Genomic DNA, 22,127 nt, shown 5'->3' on the forward strand with positions numbered 1-22,127 from the left:
TAGTCATAAATATTTATGAAGGTTATCTTAACAGACATACTTGGGTTTTTTTTTCATTTTTTAATGAAATAACAGAGACAATAAGAATGAATTAAAGAGCCATCAAATGATTTACTAGGATATAAAAGACATGACACTGAATTATTAGTTGTATTTTAATATTTTTATTTTTTTAAAAAAACTTACAATCTGCTTTAGTAAATATGTGAATTCAGTTCTTAGAAACACTAACAATAGCAACAATAATAAATGTATTTAAAAAAAACCCACACCAGAGTCATGCGTATGAAATTTATTCCTCAGGTGATAAAATATTATTTAAATCGTTTTGCTAACAGAGTTATAGAACCATTTTCAAAGAATCTTACCTTAAGCTCTTTATATTATGATACTTTGCTGAATTATGGGAACTTTGTTCAAAGATAAGTCCCCAAAGCTACAATTAGGTGAATACTATTTTTCTTATGTACATATGCTCTACTTAGGAATAGACCCTTAAGTCTTATTTTCCAGCTACCAGAGGTTCCCAAAAGATTGAACAAATGTACATAGAAAACTAATTATGTTTATGAATAAAAAGTAGTATTTAAGCACTGTTTCCTTTTTTTTCTAATGTGGTGGATGCCACTGAACTTTTCTGCATCACCCTATCAATGGCAGAAGTCCTAAGCAATTAATATCTTGTGGTTCTTCTCAAGAATCATGTATTGGGAGGTTGTTTATGGAAGAATGAGTTTCTCCTATAAATACCAGTTCTTTCAACCTTCCCTTGAATTAGTGCAGTATTTTTCTTAACCACTTCAGCTTATTAACTAATTTACTAATATAGTTCCAAGCTCTTAATTAAATCTGTAAATAAAAATAGAAGTCATGATATTATGATCTTACTAGTCCATGTACTATGTGCTGCATCTTTTACATCTTTTCCCACATCGCAGCAATCCATAACTCAGCCTCCAGCTGACCAGCTACCCTATAACTCTCACTTTGAGCCATTAAGCTACGTTATACATTCTGTGCTGAAACCTAACTCTTCATTTTCTGAAAACTGTCTTTTCCTGTGAAGCAATGTTTCTATTTTAATATATAGCTACACTCTTGGCAACTGCTTTGATGAGTTTCTGCCGTTTTCTTGGCAAGATTTCTGAAGTGGTTTGCAATTGCCTTTTTCTATGGCCGAGAGAGAGTGACTGATCCAAAGTCCCTGTTATTTAGTACCTAAGGCAGGACTTGAGTCACACTGTCGTGCTTTCAAGCCCCAATGCCTTTAACTACACTACATTAACTGTTAATATGTGTTGGTATTACCTTATTATTTAAAATATTAACACTATTTGATGAAAGTACCTTTTCAAGTATACAGTATTAGCAGTGGTGGGTTTCTACTAGTTCGCCCCAGTTTGAGCGAACCGGTAGTTGCGGTGGCGGAGGCTCTGCCCACCCACCTGCATGTCATCATGAACACTCTGTGCATGTGTAGAAGGTTCTGCGCATGTGCAGAAGCGCCCTGCATGAGCAAAGCGAGTACACACATGTGCGCTCACAGCTCTGAACAGTAGCGAAGGTAAGTGGAACCCACTACTAAATATTATCTCTTTTCGATTTTTTTCTGCTTTATACTTTTTTGTTCTTTGCGTAATATACCCCAAAGTGAATAGTATAATAGGTGGTGATGGAAGTACATTTTTGGAAATTTTTAGAATTAGCAGTTTGGAAGATCCCTTTTCAAAATTTTCCAGATTTGCTGGAACATACTTTGGAATTTTTCATCAACTCTACAATCCCCATGGCTGGTCATGGGGGGAGGGGGAAACACATAGGACTGCACTATGATATCTTTCCTTGGGATTTAATTCAAAGAGGAAAGCTAAGCAGGTTAAAAGAGATGTGGTTGAATGATGTATGTGCTTCTGTGTATCTTAAACATGTCTTGGCATCCTGTAATTGAAGGAACTCAACAAAATCTCATACCTCATTCACTCAACATTAGTTTATCATCTTTTATTTCGTTGTGATGGCAAAGCTGTTAAAAGCTGTTTTTCAGAAAACAATGCAATAAAAATAAAAATTTAAAAACTAATTAATACATAGAACCTTTTTGTCAGATAGATTTGGATAAAGTAGACTGATTCAATATTTGGTTTATAACAATTAAAGTTGTTATAAATCAATATGTTTAAATCTTCTTTATTGCTCAGTCTTCACTCTTTTTCCAGGACTCATAGTATTAGGGGTGTGTGTGTGTGTGTATTTGTGAATGTTTATAAACATCAGGTTGCACATATAATTTATACATTGAATTGGAATTTTTCTATTTTATAACACTCAATGAAATTAAAGTGATTTAATATAATCATAATGCATTCTGGTCAATAGACAGTAAAGACTTTTAATAATAATTTGAATGTATTTTTTTTTAAAAATCATTTGATTATTTATATCTAACAAATTTCTGTTTCCCATCATCATACACAAATAACCTTATTTTTAGTCTCTCTCTCTCCCTACCTTCCTTTTTCTCTCTCTCACTCTTTCTCTGTTGTGTGTGTGTTTGCGCATGTGTGGCTGTGAACATTCTGAAATAGTTGTCTTTAACTGAGCTTCATAGAAAATTATTAAAAAATGTGGGAGAAATTTATTAATCAGAGTGAGATATGGGGGAAAACATGGAAAATGTCACCAAAAATAAGACATTTAACAGCACACTGATGTGTCAAGTTTCCGAACTTGCAAAGCTTTCAAGTTGCCATAATGATTATTACTAACAATGGACCTCTTGGGATTTTGTCCATAATGTATTCCGTTACATTGTATATCTGACAGGAGGAACATTATCAATGAGCTGCAGATTTCAGTAATAATAGCACAGATTCTAATGAATAGACAAAACTCTCCCTTTTGGCTTCACATTTTAATATAGCAACTGAATTTCATTGCTTACATTATGGTAGCAGATTATAAACATCTGCTCATTCACCACTATGGTACTAGCAAGAATAAGTCTAACTTATTTTCCTTCAGGCTATCCTGCTTCAAGGCTTGAATAAGAAGTCTACCATCCAGCTATTGAGGGTTGATCCAAGTCCAGGTTTATACTCAGGATCTATTTAAATCAAATCTCCTATTCTTTGCAAGGCTTCGTGCATTTGTTTTCTTTGCTTAACCACCCTTTCTTTTTTCTTCTTCTAGCTCCATCGCCTATTACAACAATCAGAAAGGACCGGACTTCTAGAAATAGCGTCTCTCTGTCTTGGCAAGAACCTGAACACCCGAATGGGATCATCTTGGATTATGAAGTCAAGTACTATGAAAAGGTGAGAAGACAACACCAAAGGGACAGGGAAAAGTCAAATCTAGTTTGAATAAAGATAAGTAAACATGAAAGTGAAATACAGTTTAAATGTGCTCATGGTCCATATAGTAGCTTTCCCACAGTGTGAGCAAAACATAGAATGACATTTGCATTGTAGTAGTGCTCATATTAAGGTATATCTGAAGTAAGCAGCTTTAATATTTTACCATAATATTTTAAAGGTTGTATTTTAATATAAATGAAGATGTTATCTTGGTTTAAGAATACAAGCATCTAATTTTTCTTTATGGTAAGGTTTCTTTAAGGTTTTCTTTATGAAGAACATAACATAAATAAGATTAGATCATGTATTTTATATTAATCAGGATTTTGTAAAATTTTTGTAAGTATGCAAGGCAAAAATACATCCAAAATATTCCGATGTCTTAGTTCTAGTTTTGCAGGAAAGCCAGTGACAAACAATGCTGACTTTTCCATATATCAGAAATTCCATTCCCTATTCTCACTTCCTGCTAGGAAGTAATTAACATTTGTAAAGGTCATCCTCTTGGTTTGAAATGTAAAAGTTTGAAATGAGTTCTAGGTAGAGTCACAAAATGAAAAATTTGGCAAGGACAAATTAAAATTTAAAATGTTATTGTCAGTTTTCTTATATAATGTAGGGATGTTTTCCTTTTCCTGCTATCCTCAACCATTTATAATGAACTATGTCTGGATTACATATGTGACATAATGTATGTTATACTAGATGTATGAAGTATTAATACTTTAATAGTGTTACATTAGCTATTTGCAACTGTAATCAGTTGCATTAACCATCTTGCAAAATGTAGCAGTTATATTGCATTATATTTTATTTAACTTGCTTGACTGTCACAATCATAAAACTGGATTGGTCACCAGTTTTATGATGGCCTGTTTTATGATCATCACAATTTATGATTATAATGATTATAATGAGTGAGCTCTGTGACAGTCATAAATCAAGAACTACCTGTAAGTCAACTACCTGTAAGTACCTGTAATGCATATACACCTTATGACAAAAGAAAGTAACTTTTTTTTATTTGATTTATATGCCACCCTCAGGGCGGCATATAATGTGTTAAGCAATAGCCTTCATACTTTTGTATATTTTATACAAAGTCAGCTTATTGCCCCCACAATCTGGGTCCTCATTTTACCTACCTTAGAAAGGATGGAAGGCTGAGTCAACCTTGAGCCTGGTGAGATTTGAACTTGCAGTAATTTCAGGCAGCTGATGTTAATAACAGTGCTTTAGTCTGCTGCGCCACCAGGACTCTTATATAGCATTACTTCAACTCTAAAAAAACCTCTTTACTCGGAATTCCATAATATTATGCCATGTTGGAGTTGTATGGATGGGAATCTATGAAGTGTAATATTCACTGTTTAGGCAGTAATATTGTATATGTTAAGCTGAGGTACATTTTTTTTTAATTTGATTTATATGCCGCCCTTCTCCAGAGACTCAGGGCGGCTTACAATGCGTTAAGCAATAGCCTTCATACTTTTGTATATTTATACAAAGTCAGTTTATTGGCCCCACAAACTGGGTCCTCATACATACATAGAGTTGCATCGTAGTCTTATAACTTTCATTAATGTCAGCTATAGCACTGAAATGTTAAAATGAATGACAGAAGCTGAATTATTCCTAGGTCCATATGTGCAGCAGTACTATTCAGAATATTTCCTCCTTTCAGTAGTAGGAGAAAAACTTACCATTTTAAGATGTTGAAACTTGGTCACGGACAATAAAATACACAGCATCTGCATACATATTACCCAGCACCTGAGTCCAGACAAATCATAAATGAGATAATCTCTGATCTACATAATTTCTAACATAAATGAAATTTTAGCAGTAATATCTAAGTATAATGAAAGAGGTATCCAAGTTACATTATTAGCTTATCTTAAAATGCAGTAACCAGACTAATTTAGTGCTAAAGCTGAGAGCCAAACTCAAATTACCAGGAACTCCTGCATGTTTTATTCATATCTCAGATTGGAAACAAGAAGCAAATTTGATCTGAGACAGTCTTCATTTCCTCTGCGCCACTCCTCTAAATGCACACCTATCCCACTAATGCTGTTGGTCCATAAGTTTCTTAATGTTTACCTTTTTATTAAAAGCCACGACACCAGTGATGTACTTATTTTCAAAAAGGGGCCCCATTTTTACAAAACATCAGACATGATTTCTTACAAATAGCATGTAAAAAGCATGAAGAAAAAAAGGAGATATTTTTCTCCCAAGGTGTAAAACAGTAGAGATCAGATTTGAAATGGAAATATCTGGGACGATATTGTACATATTTTCAACTTTATTGTAGTTCTTCTTTTGAAGACAAAAAAAGGTTCTAGGATTGAAATCGAACTTCCTTCTCTAGGGTCTAATCATACAATGTATTTGAAGAGGTAAGATAAAAAAAGATTGATTGCGCTCTATTGAAAAATCTTAATACACCAAAACAATTCTCAGAAAAGGCATCTATGATTATATCAAACACAAAATCTCTTTAGCCATTCTGGTTACAGAAGATAAAATGTACAATGAATACAATTAACTTGCACTCAAAAATGCTGTTTGCACAGCTGGAATAATATGGAATGGGAACTGCTACGAAAATGAAATAAACTCATTCATTGTGGCAACCAGGTTTGACTACCTGGGTTTTAATGAGGCCCATTTCTTTTTCTAAAGCAGGAACAAGAGACAAGCTACACCATTCTGAGAGCAAAAACTATGAATGTTACTATTAATGGCCTTAAGCCAGATACCACTTATGTTTTCCAAATCAGAGCCCGAACTGCTGCAGGATATGGCACCAACAGCCGCAAATTTGAGTTTGAAACCAGTCCAGACTGTAAGTATTTGCAAAAAAAAAAAAATTGATTTTAAATGTTTTCCTGCACAACTTCAAAATTATATGGCTGACTAGTTTCATATTGTCCATAGTTCAGCAAATATTATTTTATATTTATGATCTGGCTTTCTGGATAACATTATATAAATTCTATATTTTGTCATTATTCTTAAAACGTGTTTTGAGAAATATATCATGAAATGCTGTACTTTCTCCTGTCACATCTTATTTATTTTTCCAGAATTCAATGAATCTTGCACTAGGTGGAACTGATGCTAGAGAGAAATATCAAGTATCTGCAGTGTCATAATCTGGTCTTGTTAAGTGAACTTGTGAAGTCTAAACTTCTGAACTCTTTCTTTCTTTCTAAGTATTTAAAAGCCACATCGTGGTACATTTGTTTCAGTAATTTTTCTGGTTTATTGCAGTGCTAGTGGGTTATATATAAAAAGATTTTTATTTCAGTCAGCTGGAAGTAGATTCCTGTATCCTTTTCTTTCCCAAAACTGTTCAATATTGTTTTCTCAAAGTAAAATCACATTTGGGAGAGAACCTTTCCATTTAGTTGAAGTTAATTAGTGAATTCATCAGTTTTTTCTAATTCCAGATTTTCAAGTGGCACTTATATATCTAACATATTCTTACTTATATTTTTCTTCTTTAATAATTTTACAGGCTCTGTCAAATAATAGTTTCCAGTCATAAATGAAAACATTATGGTAAAACTTAATGGTTAACTCCCTTTCCCATTTATTTATTTCCACAACTGTTAATCACAACCTAGATATTTATACTTTACATTAAAAATTACTTTGAATATTTATATTAATGTTTTTACCTATCATAACTTTCTTCCTTAAAAAAAACATATCCCAAATGTCTACATTTGGCCTACTCTGTAGTACAGTATATATGGGAGATGTTCTTGATTATATTTGGTTGGACTTATATTATGAAATTAATTATATTAATGTATTAATAAAATTATTAATTTTTCCATTCCTACATATACTACAATTTTCGTACTCCATTCGATAGTGTCAGCGAGGTTTTCCTTATTTAATGTGCCAATTTTTTCTCGTATCTGAGAGCATCTAAATAAATTGTCATGTTTTAGATTTATGTCCTTGAAACATGCTTTCTGCAAAAGGACAAAGAATCTGCCTTGAGTTTCATGACATTTTTTGAAGAGTGTTAATTCCTTTTATGTTGGAAATTCGAATCTGTTTTGGTTTCTTTTGTTTACAGTGTGGTGCCCAGAACTGGACACAGTATTCAAGAAGCAGTCTGACCAAAAAAAGCATCTATTCAGAATAAAAAAAATCTATTATATCCAAAAATTGAAAAATATTCTTCTGCTAATGCAATCTTTATGTTTTTATGTACCATATTTTTTGGAGTATAAGACTCACCGGAGTATAAGACACATCTTAGTTTTTAGGGAGGAAAATAAGAAAAAAGCTGATTGGTGGGTGGATTGGCCTTCCGGAATACCCCCAATCAGCTTTTTCCAGAGGTGAATTTTAGTAACAGGTTCTTTGGTTGTGAGCTCTGTGCCTTCCTTATTTTCTGCCTCTGAATCTTCTGAAACTGTTTCAAGAAAAAACTTTTTTCTGCCTTTGAAAGCTCCGAAACAAGCTTCAGAAAAAAAAGGCTTTTTTTCTGAAGCTTCTTTCAGAGGCTTTTATTCTGAAAGAGTATCTGTACTCTGTTCAATCTCCTTTCTTTGGTATTGATATGTAGATTAATCTCTTCCGATCTGTTGGTTATTGTGTCATTCTCCAGATTTGTTAACATAGTTTGGTTAGAATCTTTACTGATTCTTCTTTTGTTGCTTGCCATATTATTTTAGATAAAAGCCTTTCTGAAGCTTTTTTTCTGAAGCTTCTCAGAGACTTCTTTCAGCCTCTGAAATCTCCATTTGTGAGGCTGATCACCGGGGCTACATTCGGAGTATAAGACACACCCAGATTTTCACCCTCTTTTTGGGGGGGAAAGGTGCGTCTTATATTCTGAAAAATACGGTAACCATATCACACTACTGACTCACGTTTGAGTTTCAACTAATTGCTATTTCAAGCCATTCACATTTGAAATATTTATACTTTGAAGATTTGTATATTTTAAAAAAATTCTTCACTTTCTATAAAGTAGCTAGAGTTGCTCTTTTACTCAACAAATTATTTTTTTTCAGTGACTTTAGACTATGGAATAAATGGCAAAATATGCAGATATATTAAAATCTTTTTTAACTTAGTTGATGGGAGAACAAGGAGAAGAAATATATTCATACATTTTGTCATATGAAATAAAAATGTGTGAATAACTGTGAAAGTAATAGAATAAAGATGACAACAGCTTTGTGTTACATATAGAATATTTTTTTTATTCTAATATTAGTTGAGAACAGATTGCAATAAATTACTTTTCCATAATAAATTGAATTTGGATAACTGAATTTTTTAAAAAAAATTATAAAAGCTTGTGCTTGAAAATGTGAATATGATCCAGTCAAGATTAACATTATTAAATACCTTTTATATTTGATATTATTTCAGCATGATAATTCAAAAGATGACCAGCATACACACAGGTTTATTTATTTATTGTAGGAACTGAATTAACACAAAACTTCTTTGAGTTTTATAGATGAACTACATATTTTATTAAGGAGAAATGTCCTATAAATCCTTATTCTGTTTATATCATACCCAATTTGACCTTTAAAAAAACACATCTATGACATCTATTAATTTTAGCCTTAGTAAAAAAAATGTATAATTATCTTCATGCCTGATAGCCAAAGGTGTCCTTTTCATGAAAAGACGTCTTATTTCAGTTATAAAACACCACTTCTAAGAAAATATCTTCTCGCTATTACTATAAAATCATTCTGTTCTTGAAACCTGCTTCTTTTGTTAAAGGAAGAAAGTTTTTTTTTAACCTGATCATTTTTTAAATTTACTAAACCTTCTTGCCTACATCGTGCCTACATGAAAAAGTCATATTTGCTTTCTAACGCTGGTGTCTTGGAAGGAAATATTTCTTTTCTGTGGTGGAAATGGATAATATTCTGAAAGTAAAACAATACTTTTATGTTACTAGAGTTGCATTCCCTAGTCACTCTGTCCTTACTTTCAAGGAGAAAGGGGAAGTGGGCTCTATGGGAAAAAAGGGATTTGAATTCTTGCATGTTGAATTAAATGGTGTTTAAAAATGCCTTTTTCTGGTTCCTGTGTCCTAAAAGTTAGCCCAACTTAAATTTCAGCATAACAAGGTTGCCGAGCCAGGAAACTCTGTTGTACAAATGAACCTTGCATTTCTCAGCAGTATAGCAAATATTGCTTTTTTTAATCTTTCTTTTTTCTTGGCAATCATATAATTTATTTTAATATCTATAAAAGTTTTTCTAAAGGTAAAGAGGGAGAAAACGGGTAACAATTCTTTTGTAAGCTAAAATGGCAATAACATTTTAAATTTCCTCCAGTTACCACCAGTGTTGCATTTACTGCATTTTGTTTCAATCCTTCTCATTTTTTTTTTCTTTTTCTTTTTCACTTTTAGCTTTCTCCATCTCCAGTGAAAATAGCCAGGTTGTAATGATTGCTGTTTCAGCTGCTGTAGCAATTATTCTGCTCACAATTGTGGTTTACATTTTGATTGGGAGGTTAGTTCCTCATTCCTTTTACACATTGGATTTTATTTCTTAAAGCCTGCAGTAGAATGATAAGCACTGTCACCAAGATACTGTCAAGGATACTCAAGGATTTAATTTGGTATGCGTTTCAAGGCAAATTGATCTGATTCGTACTTCCTGGACTAATGTGCAAGTTTGGCTGTGGTTATCCTTTGGGTTTCATATTTCTTTGAATTTTGCTCTGCAGTTCTCACTTCAAAATTGATACCCAAAGCATGTAAAAATGTATTTTAAGATATTACAAATGTATACACATATATTGAAAAATATTTGAAATTTATACTTTAATACATTCAAAATAGACATTTAAAGTATATTTTTTAAAGTTAATTACAGAAATATATAAAAGAGTTTTATGAATGTACATAATGAAAGATTGACACAATTAGAAATACAATGATCTAGTCTTTATAGCTATGTTCTGTGCCAAAAGTTATAGAGGAATAGATAACATGGCCTGTTAACTATAGCAGCTCTATTAAACTAGTTAAAAACAACTATTTATAGACAATTGTGCAGAAAACTAGATGAATGAAAAATCAATATGTTACTTCTTATACTCCCATAATTTTACCTCAGCTTTGTAGGGATCATAGACTATAAATGTTAAGATATTTAGAGAAAATATTTCCTCCTGAAGTTGTTCATGTGTATATTTGTGTTGCACATAAATTTACATACATAACTGTCTATAACATGTTACTTTTCTAATATTCTTATATGTTACTGCTTTTAGATTCTGCGGACATAATAAATCAAAACATGGCTCTGATGAGAAGAGGCTGTATTTTGGTAATGGCCATTGTAAGTTACAAAAGTTGTGCCAATTACTGACTTAATCAAATTCATATGTATTCTAAATTTACATTTTAGCAATCGTGTAGTGCAAAGTTTGGTAGCTATAGATATCTGGATATACAAACAAATTAAAGGACAAATTTTCTTTATATTCAAATTTGTCCCATTCTGCAATAGCATCATATTTCAGAGTTGGAATCATCAATAAAATCATGTTCTTTACCAATATTTAAGCCCGTTGTAGCACACTTTAGATAAAATCATAGGAGATGATTACCTCTGCAATAATGAACATAAGAACAACCCTTAGTTTTAATGCTATTTGCCATTCTCTTTGCTATAGGTTAAATATAGGGATCAGTTCACTCTAGCACAGCAGTAGTTTACTATATACTTTGGGACATGAATGATAAGTGGTACCATTTATCAAAGTAGGCAAAGTATTTTTTTATTCTTCCTTGTGATAGTCAGTTTAACATATCCTATTCTTGTCTCAAAGGCAGAGGTGGTATTCAGCAGGTTCTGACCAGTTTTGGAGAACCAGTAGCAGAAATTTTGAGTTCTTCGGAAAACCGGTAAACACCACCTCTGACTGGCCCCGCCCCCATCTATTCTCTGCCTCCCGAGTCCCAGCTGATCAGGAGGAAATGGAGATTTTGCAGTAACCTTCCCCTGGAGTGGGGAGGGAAGGATATTTTATAGTATCCTTACTCTGCCATACGCACCAAGCCACACCCACAGAACCGGTAGTAAAATTTTTTGAATTCCACCATTGCTCAAATGTATTTTTTTCCCTGAGGAAGAAAAAGACCAGACGACTGCAAAGAAATATGGTGCTTCCAAATGTTCCCTATCCTGTCAGAACTAACCCTTCCATTACCCCCACCATTCTGCCAGAAGCTTCTTGGATGTGAAGCAAAACATCTTCTTCCTCTTCCTCAGGGGAAAAAAACAACAATCCAGTTGTCTTTTGAAAAAGCACCTTTGAGACAACTATGACATGGACTAAGAAGCTCCACAGAGATATATCCAATTCTTTTTTTAATCAACTCTCAGAATTATTTTTCAGTGAAAACAAAATAGTTTTGTATGAAACCTTTGGTTTAGTAATATTTGTAATATCATGAGTTTTAGAATGAAGAAAAATATATTGCTTACAGAATAATAAAATAATACCGGTACCTTCATTCACCATTACTCTCTGCTAACTTCTTAAACTATTTCTGACATTATTGAAAATTGAGCAGATTTGTTCAGTTGGCACTATGCAATGTTTATTAGTACTTCCAATAACAAATTATAATAATAATTATAATAATAATAATATATAATTTATATATATATATATATATATATAATATTATAATATTATAATAATTATAATAATAATTATATATATGAAATTTAATCTTGTAAAACAACAAACATTTTAGTAATTCCATCTTGTGAACAGTGTGAAAATACTATTACATTTTGAAACTCTGTTAATGGAAGGACTATATGTCTTTAGATGAACCTATACTTATTACTGTATGAAAAATCTTCTTTTAAACTGCTGATAGTAACTGATCCAAACAGATGTGCTATATAAAGCTAGGGGTGTGGGTGAAAAAGAGGGTATTTTTAGGTATGATTTGAAATTTCTTTTGCACACCTTTTGTCTTGAATTAGGATGAAAGTCATTTAAATCAGAATTAATGCTTGCAAAGAAATATGGTTGGTATTTCCTTCTAAGAGCAAATGGTTGGGAAAAAGGGACTATATAATTCTATCTATATAATTCTAATTTTTTTAACTTAAGGAACTTCTCATTTATCAATGCAACATATCTTCCCTATATTATACATTTTACTTGGTGCTCTTTTATTCCTAATCTAAAGTCACAAAAAGAAAATAGAAGTGCTTTAAATATGATTGTCTACAAGCAAAATTCATTTTATGTATTATAATTTATTTGTCATTCTAATAATTAAAGGCTAAACCCAAACACAACTGTTAAAGTGACTGAAACTTCAAATTGTTTATATCTGGAGTCTTTACAGTAACAGCATGCTTTCTTTAATGAAGACATGTAAGCTATGCTTAAGTAAGATACTTAAGAGAGCACAATAATGAATAGCAATCTGGGCTTAAGCTACCCACTTAATAAAATGTACCTCACTTCACAACATCTTAATTATTCATATTCAATTAGATTTCAAAACTGATACTACATTTTAAAAGTCTTCATAACAAAATTCATACTGTACTGAAAAATCCCTCTTTTTTGCTGAAAAACAAATTATTTTGATAATAGTATTTTTATTTTGTTTTGCAATATTTTTCAAGTGTCTGTGTGTGTGTGTGTTCCTACATATACATAGCACAATTTATGATTTACTAACAAAGTTTGTTTCTTGCCAGGATGGAAAACTTGTTTCTAAAAAGATAAATTCTGGTGGTTTAATAATGTCTGGAAGCCAAACTGGAAAATATGTCCCATTAATGTTACATGAATCATCATGGCTAACTTTGGAGTATTAAGTGGTGATAGAAATGCACTCAGAAAAATACTCATAGGTGGTCGTCTTTCATTCTACTAAAATAAATTCCAGGGCAAACACTGACATTTGAAACAAGCTTCTGAATCAAGCATTGAGGAGTTCTGGTTTTATTTAAAACCTTTTTAAATCTTCTGCTTCCTTTTCATGACTTCATAACATTAAACATTTTGTCGTTAAAAACTTAACACTCCAAACACTTTAACTGTGACATGTTTTATTAGAGTGCATATCATCCAAGTTTTATACAAATTTTTTTTTTCCCTGCTGGAACCTCCAAACATAATTTGGAGTTCCTTGGCACGTGAAGTGCATGTAAATACAGCAAACAATATTCTTCTGGATTAATTGCAACAGTATAAAACAAAAACTGTCTGGAATAAATTTTTTCCACATTGGTCCATAAATTCCTGACTTACTCCAGTCTGATTCTGAATTGCTAGGGGGGGGGGGAAGCCTCAGCCATTAACAGTTCCCAGTAGTCTGATTTCTTCTTTCACAATATCAAAATATAATTTTCTTCCTTAAATTCATCTGTTTGCCCTTCATAGGCCAAGCCTTTTTAACTTTTTCATTTCTCATGGGGCAATTCATCTGGTAAAATAGAACTGATGCTGCTCTCATAAATGCAGTGATAAAGTTCTGCAATTCAATATATGTGTATGTGTTTTATTTTCTGCTGCAAGACAGTCATATAGAACATAACACTTCTGAGCGCTGACAAAACTTTTCCCCCAAGTTTTGTAATTGTGGAAGGTTACTTTGTTTTAAGGAGCAGGAAGGATATGTAACAGAACCAGCATGGATGGCAGAGAACTCTTTTGTGACTTAAACCGTCTGTCAAATTGTCCACCTGGGTTTTAATTGTTGCTGTTTTTCAGAAAGTTTCCTTTAAGTGACTTCAGTCTTATAGAAAACAACGCATGTCATTTTAGGCAAAGCACTGTCTCTCTGTTCTGAATGGTTTCCTTAAATTGTATTGGAGGCAATTAGCATTAGAACAAAGGAAGTAAGCATTTGTAATGTGCTTAAAGTCTTACAGCAACTGGTTTATACATTAGACAAGCGCAGATAAAGAGTTCTGATGTGAATCTGATTGAAGAAATATTCAGTTCGGCAATCTGCTTGCCACACTCAGGTGTTTCCCTAAAGAGCTTCCATAATGTTCTATTTTCTATCAACCATCATTAGATTGCTAAGAGTCCTCTACAAATTCATCTAACACCTCTGGTAATTAAAATTACTTTTAATTTGGGTTACTAGCCATATATTGTGATGGTCATCATTGTATCTTTATGCAGGACATACCACATGTTTAATAATTTACCTCAACATGGCAAGCTGAAACTCTGTACAACTGTCTGCAATTGCCCATGTACTGTATGTAGATTTCTGTATAGAGTGATCATCAAAATCGTTAAGTCTTGGAAGCCTTGCTATGTCTTGGGAGCCTAATAATATTTGAGCAGAAATTTTGCCTGGCTTGAATGTATTGCCAATCCACTTCATTGGCTGACACTGAATTCCAATATTACCAGAAAAGGAATTTCAATTTCTCTGTTTAGTTCCTCTACTTCTATTATGACTCTTTTCAAAGCAGACAGTAGATGGGATGCAGAAGAATTGCAAAATATAAAGAAGTGCAATTCTTTATATTTAAACATTAAATAAAACAGAATGGTAAAGAATGATGTAGAAGAGGGTGAGAAGATTTTAAAATGATTGTTATTCCACTTCAAATTTGAGCACATATAAAAAGCAGGTGTCTAATTTTCAATGAATGGGTTTTCCAAAGTTCCAAAGCATTACCACAGAGATAGCACCCAACCTTTGAAGTCAATTACTATCAGGCCTAGCACAAGAATAACATCAAGCAACCCAGACAAAGTTCAGTACTTTATTTGCTTACATTGAGTAGGCAGAATCTTGTCAGACTAAACCTTTACTAATCCCATCCCAAGGGATATATCCTGGGAGATTCTAGGGCACAGGTGTCAAACTCGCCAATTTACTTTGCCATCATATGATGTTTCGTGATATTTTTCCCATTCAGATGCATCCAGACCATGGGCCGCCAGTTTGACATCCCTTCTCTAGGGAATGGCAATCCTAATTCTGTTCATCTGTATCCTATCCAGCTTTGGGCTGTGTTGTCTCTTGCTTGGCCCCTCCCTGAAATGCACACTGTCTTTCCTATCACTTCATTGTAGCCCATCACACTATATCCCCTTCATAGGCACAATCCGTCACAATTACTACATTCTTTTTGAAACTATAAATAGAACTGTAATAAAACTGTAATATTTCTGGGCAGGACATAGGAGCAAGCCATTAGCAAAGAAGGCCTAATAAAGCTGATCTAATTACAGGCTCAAGAACAGACTCAAGAACCCCAACCTTTCCAGCTTTGTGGACTGTTGGAAAGAGATGGGATGGTTCCTCATGAGCAGCTGACAAGCATGCATGTGTGCAGCTGCATTTGCACACACCACTCATACTCATGCTCACCTGCCGTTTCCATGACTCAGTTGTTCATGGCCCACTTGTAGGCCGCTGCCTAGAGGTTGGGGACCCATGCTCCAGAATATACCTGTATATTGCAGGTTTTTATGTTTTTAATTCTTGAATGCCACCAAGAATTACCTGTGTGAAATGAGATGAAATCATATAAATTAATTGATTAAACAGATAATCTTTATTTTTAACTGAGGGAATGTCTTTCTTCCTTAATGGGGCAGCTAACACTACTAAACAAGGGAAAATATTTTGATAAATTTAGTGAGAAATACTGTTGATATTATGGTACCATCTAGCCCATAGTGCATGACTAAAGCTGTAATATAAAGAAAATGATCAAATTGTAGTCATTCATAATTGTTACTATTGAAATAAATTATTACTTGTCCTAAAAAGTGGTGTTCTATAAAAAGTACATTTTTTTCCAAAAGAATTTCTTTCAAGCATTTTGTGCATGTTCTCTTATGGAATCATTAAGTTTTTGTGTTTGTGATTATTTATCCATATATCTTGGATTGTTTTTTACACAGTGAAGCTTCCAGGACTCAGGACATATGTGGATCCACATACATATGAAGATCCCAATCTGGCTGTTCATGAATTTGCCAGAGAACTGGAGGCTTCCAGCATAGCTATTGATAAAGTTGTCGGGGCAGGTAAAAATATTAATAATAAGAATCACTAAGCGATATCATTGCAATTGCTAATACAAACTTTTCAGATGTAGTCATTTTGTTCACTAAAATTTCTTGTATAACTAATCATTAAAGAATTTTGATCTTTCATTCTGTGTTTAGAACATCATCCAGACCAGGGACGGGTTCCATATCCCATTGCTACCGGTATGATTGGGTTTGGAAAACTCCAAAAGTTTTCAAATCAAAAGACTCTTATCCTTTCTAACAGTTGCAGTATTTATTTAACGAAAAATGCTATGCCATTTCATCTTAACATCTTTCATTTTGTTCTCAAGACTTTAAGATAAATTAAATTGTTTTTTTAACAACTACTTAACAATGGGCTCTTCACGTCACTTTTGGAAATGATAGTCAAATACTGTATGTGGTTTGCTGTATTTCTAATTAAAATGAAGACAGCTCTACCTCGTACTCTTTGCTTATAATGTGCAATTTGCAACAGGAATCCCATTCTTCCCCTCTAGTCCATTCTGCTATTTAATATTAAAACACATGTACTTTTAACTTGTTTTATGGCTCAGATATTTTTAATATAACCCAATTAAAAGGGACACCATGAATATGCTAGGTCACGGGTGTCAAACTTGTGTTGTCACGGGTGCATCACATGAAGTATCATGACTTTCCCCCCTTCGCTAAACCAGGCACGACACATCCAGCCCATGCAGTGGTGAAATCCTCCATTGCCACCATTCACTGCCCACACATGCACACTCTGTACCAAATACATGCTGTGTGTGCGCATGCACAGTGCACACCAAATGCATGCTACGTGCATGCACAAGCGCAGTGCACACCAAATGCACACTGCATGTACACACAGGTGCACTGTGCACCTAATGCACGCTGCGTGCATGTGCAGTGTGCGCCAAACACACACTTTGCGTGGAAAAAGGACGCTTAACAAAGTAAGTAGAACAGTGACGGGGGAACAGCTGTGCCACACTATTTAGAATTGCTAGAAAGCAGGATTCCCTGCTTTCTAGTGAATTAAATCACGCGGCACAGCTGATTGTTGGAAATACCGATTCGGACCAACTGGTAGCTTTTTTTTACTACCGGTTTGCCGAACCAGTAGCTTTTATCACTACCGGTTCACCTGAACCGGTGCGAACTGGTAGAATTTCACCACAGAGCCCATGGGTTGCGAATTTGACAGCCCTGTGCTAGGTAATTCATGGTATATTTAAATGAACCTATAGGTCACACTCCTGCCACATCCTAGTTTTTCCAGCTGGAGCATTCTTAGCACTTTTGTCAAGGACTTCTTTGTTCAGCCCAGTTTTATAGCTTAAAAAAAAAATTCTGCCTACCCAGAGGCAGGATTACAGAATTCAGCAAACCATATCCCAATTCTGAAGGGAGTAGCTGTGCAACTCTGCAATTTTGCACAAAAATGGGGAACAATTTTAATGAGAAGTCACTTTTCAACCAACAGGTCTCTAGATAATCTGAAAGGGGGGGGGGAAGCTGACCAGAAAAAAATGGGGAAATCTAAAGAACAAAGCAATGCAAAAAGAACTCACACACAATTCTGCATAAAATCAGTCTAACTAAACTGTGTAAATTGATGGCAGAGAGAATGGTTTAAGGGAAAGCATTTTGATGTGAATGTCATGAGGCAGATCTGTCTCTGCTCTTCTCTAAGTTCTCTAAAAAGCAACATTCTCACAGTTGAGAATGAGAGATTCATGAAGGCTTCCTTGAATGAATGTTATTTCCTTCCTTACTGAGTTATCTAGCCTAGCATTGATAGATTATCCTGTTCTCACTAATGAAGGTTTCAGCACAAAAGATTTCAGCTCATGTAAGGCATTTGTCTTACTGGAGCAGGAAAAAGAATGTCAAGGAGAACTCTGCTGAACAAGGATTTGATTTAGAGCATACTTAACTGGGAAGAAAAAACAATTACATCTACTATTACCCCATGTTCAAATTGTTACCAAAATGGAAGTGGTTGAGGCAGGAAGTGCCTAAATTGATAGAAACATCCCAGATCTTCTGAGTAGATTGAAATAATGTAATATAGCACATGATTTATCTGTATGCGTCTATAACCTTCTATTCTCATACAGTTCAGATTGAAACCAGACAAATCACTCTTATAAGAGCTTGTAATATGAACCAAATTTTAAAAATTTTAAAGAAAGTCATCTAGGGTTCTTGCTTGGACAGAAGGGTCATAGATCCTTATCTTCCCCTAAAACACAGGATGGGGAAAGTCAGACCTTTTTAATTTTTTATAGATCATAATAGCTCATTGGATCTATGACAGATACCTGAGACTAAGAGACTATGTTGAATAATATATTCATCTGATTGCAGATCATCAGTCACTTCCCATTTGCTTGCTTCCTTTCCTATCTTCAGAATGCCTATGGCTTAATAGAGTGTAAATGCGTAAAGTCTCAGCAGGTGGCAGCATCTGGCTGACCTTTTTGATGCTCAGCAGATAAGCAAGGTTAGACCTGGTTCATATGAGTTAAACGATCTCTGGAGAATATCAGGCTGCAAATAATTTAACAAGAAGTCAGTGGCAAACATTTCTGCACTGTTGCCAAGAGTGCTGTCTGGTTATGTCATGTAATCACTAGAATTCAGGCATAATTTGGCAGCATGTTTGCCTTTTTATATCCATACTGCAAGATGTGAGTTCACATGCTGAATTCCCATATTTTGTTAATCGCATTGATCACATAATCTAAAATAAAACCTTAAATATGTATGCCATATTCTAATGAAGTACTTTAAACCAGAGAGCATTGTTCATAGAACAGTACTGAACTGAAGCTGCCTGAGACTGTTAACAACATTAAATTCCTAATAATGCTTGTGATAATGAAGTATTCATTTATTTATGTTTAGTGTGGTATAGATGAAATTGCATCAGAAGAAATGACATGATTGCAAGATTTAAAGTCAGGACTTTTTTTAAAATAACAGAAGTAAACAATGAATTACAAGTGAACCTAACATAGTTACTATTGCAGCCTGTAATTGAATATACTAATGGAATTATTTACCAAGTATTTACGAAAACCAAACACTGAGACTTGTCTTAAACATAAACAAAACAAAAATATGGAAGATACATGTTTATGGTACCTATGTATTTTTGTAACCAGAATCTATGATTTTCAGTAAACACCATCAAATTACACACTTAATGTGATAGGTAGAAGACCATTATTTAGGTACAGTTAAAACATTTTAATTATTACTTTTTAATAAATATAAATTATATTTAATCATTTTACTTACCCATTCTTCTCTCATAATCCTATCCATCTGTTGATACATCCTATATAGAGTTCAACATTTATGTAAGTGATCTAATAATTTATATAATCAAACAACCATGTTTGGACTTGTTTGATATATTCTGGAAAATATGAGAAAGGATTAGAAGAGACCAGTGATGGGATTCAAATAATTTAACAACCGGTTCTCTGCCCTAATGATTTCTTCCAACAACAGTTCACCAAACTGCTCAGAAAGTTAACAACCGGTTCTCCCGAAGTGGTGTGAACTGGTTTAATCCCACCACTGGAAGAGACCCACACATCCCATCCAAAGCCAACAGATGTTTGGTTAGAATATGATGTATTTAGTGCTAGGCTACTAGAATTAAAAAAGAAAGGTGTGAAATACTCTTATATGGGGTCAATATAATTTTCCATATTCAGACAACTTCCCAACCAAAAATAATAATAGAACTTAAATGCCTATAAGATTTCAGAAAGCTTTAAGCATGTACAAGGCTTCTGGAGAAAAAAAAGACTGGGCTTTATGAAAGATCAAGAAAAATAGCCTTGAACTGCATGTTTACTCATTAATATAATTTACTACATATCAGTATAAGGAGAACATCTTAAGGGAAAAGAAAGCTCACTTGTTAAACATCAAGCTTCAAAATGACTGTAATTTTTACTGTGCTATTTTGTATCATTAATAGCTAAATTTTTGCAGACTATAAATAAAAGGCCTCTGACTATAACACAGTGATAGGTATATAGTGGTAACAGTTTAGGTGCTAAAGGTGTTAAAACCTTAACATAAATAGCTATGAGAGTCTTAAAAATATAACACCAAGCTTGCACATAATTTGTTCCAAGTACTTGATTTTCTTTTTTTTTCCCCCTTCTTCTTCTTCTTTTTTGCTTAAACCTGTATAATATTGAGTTTCAATTTTCAATTCTCAATAAGTTCTTCTAAATTAATGGCATTTACTTAATGTTCATATTTTAATTTTGACCTTAGTAGACTATACAGGTAGACGTGATTTCATGTAAGGTCAGATACCGGTAAATTTTGTTCTTGTTATTGCTTTTATGGTTTCTTGAATGCATTATATTATCTCTTATATCTTCAGTTAAAAAAACAAGTCTTCCCATGACTCTTTAAACAAAATGATTTTTTAAAATTTGCCATCATGCACAAACATTTTTATATGCACACATCACAAAGTTTGTTTTATCAGATTACTTAACAGTTGCATTATGTTGTTGAACATCACTGTTCACTGACAAGAATTTTATAAAACTTTGCATGTTTAAGTCTTGCTTAAAATAGATGTTTGAAACATCTGTTCTTACTCTGCTGGAATGCTGCAACTAACCTCTAAGGTAGAGATTTGACATTACATTAGGTCCATAAAATATATATCTCAAGAAATAGAAATGTTTCAGGCGGATTCCAGAATTGGACATCTGGACTATGTGCAATATTCCAGAAGAGTAAAAAGCCACAGAGTATACAGTGTAGACTGAAAGTGTACTTTCTGAACCAGTTAATCTGTCATGATCTCTAGCTAGAAATTCAATTTTTTTCTCTTTTCATTTACTGACAGGTGAGTTTGGAGAAGTATGTAGTGGCCGCCTAAAACTTCCTTCCAAAAAGGAAATATCAGTTGCAATAAAAACCCTGAAGGTTGGTTACACAGAAAAACAGAGAAGAGATTTCCTTGGCGAAGCAAGCATCATGGGACAATTTGATCATCCCAATATAATCCGGTTAGAAGGTGTGGTCACCAAAAGTAAGTTAACTGCTGAAATAAACAATATTTAGCAGAAAACATTTTGAAAGATCTGCTTGAAAGAAAAGTTGCTGAGGCCTATTTTCATTGGGTATCTGAATTTAAAGGAAAATATCCCCTCTTTTTTTCTTTTGATGGCTGGTAGTATGCATGGAAAGGGCAATTTGACTGCAGTTACAACCCAGCTCACAGTTTTAAAGTTGTTTGCAACCAGTGTTATTTCATTAAAAATATCTGAACTGATCAGCCAATTTGCATGTCACCAATATTCCCACATAATTTAGGTGTGTTTTGTTTTGCTTTTTAGATTTTTATACCACTTTTTATTGCTTTGTAAACATACATATTACTCCTCTTGTCTTTGCCTCACAACAACTATGTGAGATTGGGGTAAGAGAAAGTGACTGGCCCAAAGTCACTAAGCCGGATTTGAAGCCTAAGGCTGGACTCAGTCTCTTGGTTTCTAACTCAGTGCTATTCCTTCCTGTACCTTACCCTCTGCTACTATCTGTTAAACTATCCCTAAGGCCTCTTTGCATAGGTTGCACCTTGGATCCTGTCAGGTATACTACTGATTCTATGGATCTGATGCCTAATGCCTGTTCTTGTGTTGCTATGATCAATGCCTCAGTGCT

At 33.7% G+C, this 22,127-nt stretch overlaps 1 protein-coding gene across 3 annotated transcripts in view; it reads left to right on the forward strand.

Moving 5' to 3' along the window:
- Positions 1–22,127, forward strand: part of EPHA3 (EPH receptor A3) — a 211,484-nt gene that overhangs the window by 158,909 nt on the left and 30,448 nt on the right. For 2 of the 3 annotated variants that reach the window (XM_034413524.3, XM_034413541.3), the window contains exons 6-11: positions 3,190–3,314; positions 6,045–6,207; positions 9,772–9,874; positions 10,641–10,708; positions 16,290–16,415; positions 21,307–21,492. In XM_034413524.3, the coding sequence (XP_034269415.1) occupies positions 3,190–3,314; positions 6,045–6,207; positions 9,772–9,874; positions 10,641–10,708; positions 16,290–16,415; positions 21,307–21,492 (771 nt within the window). The remainder of the gene's footprint in view (positions 1–3,189; positions 3,315–6,044; positions 6,208–9,771; positions 9,875–10,640; positions 10,709–16,289; positions 16,416–21,306; positions 21,493–22,127) is intronic. The other variant, XM_034413534.3, reaches the window with a different exon arrangement.

Source organism: Pantherophis guttatus, chromosome 5 (genome assembly GCF_059756535.1).
Source record: "Pantherophis guttatus breed Tessera chromosome 5, ASM5975653v1, whole genome shotgun sequence".
Taxonomy (NCBI): domain Eukaryota; kingdom Metazoa; phylum Chordata; class Lepidosauria; order Squamata; family Colubridae; genus Pantherophis; species Pantherophis guttatus.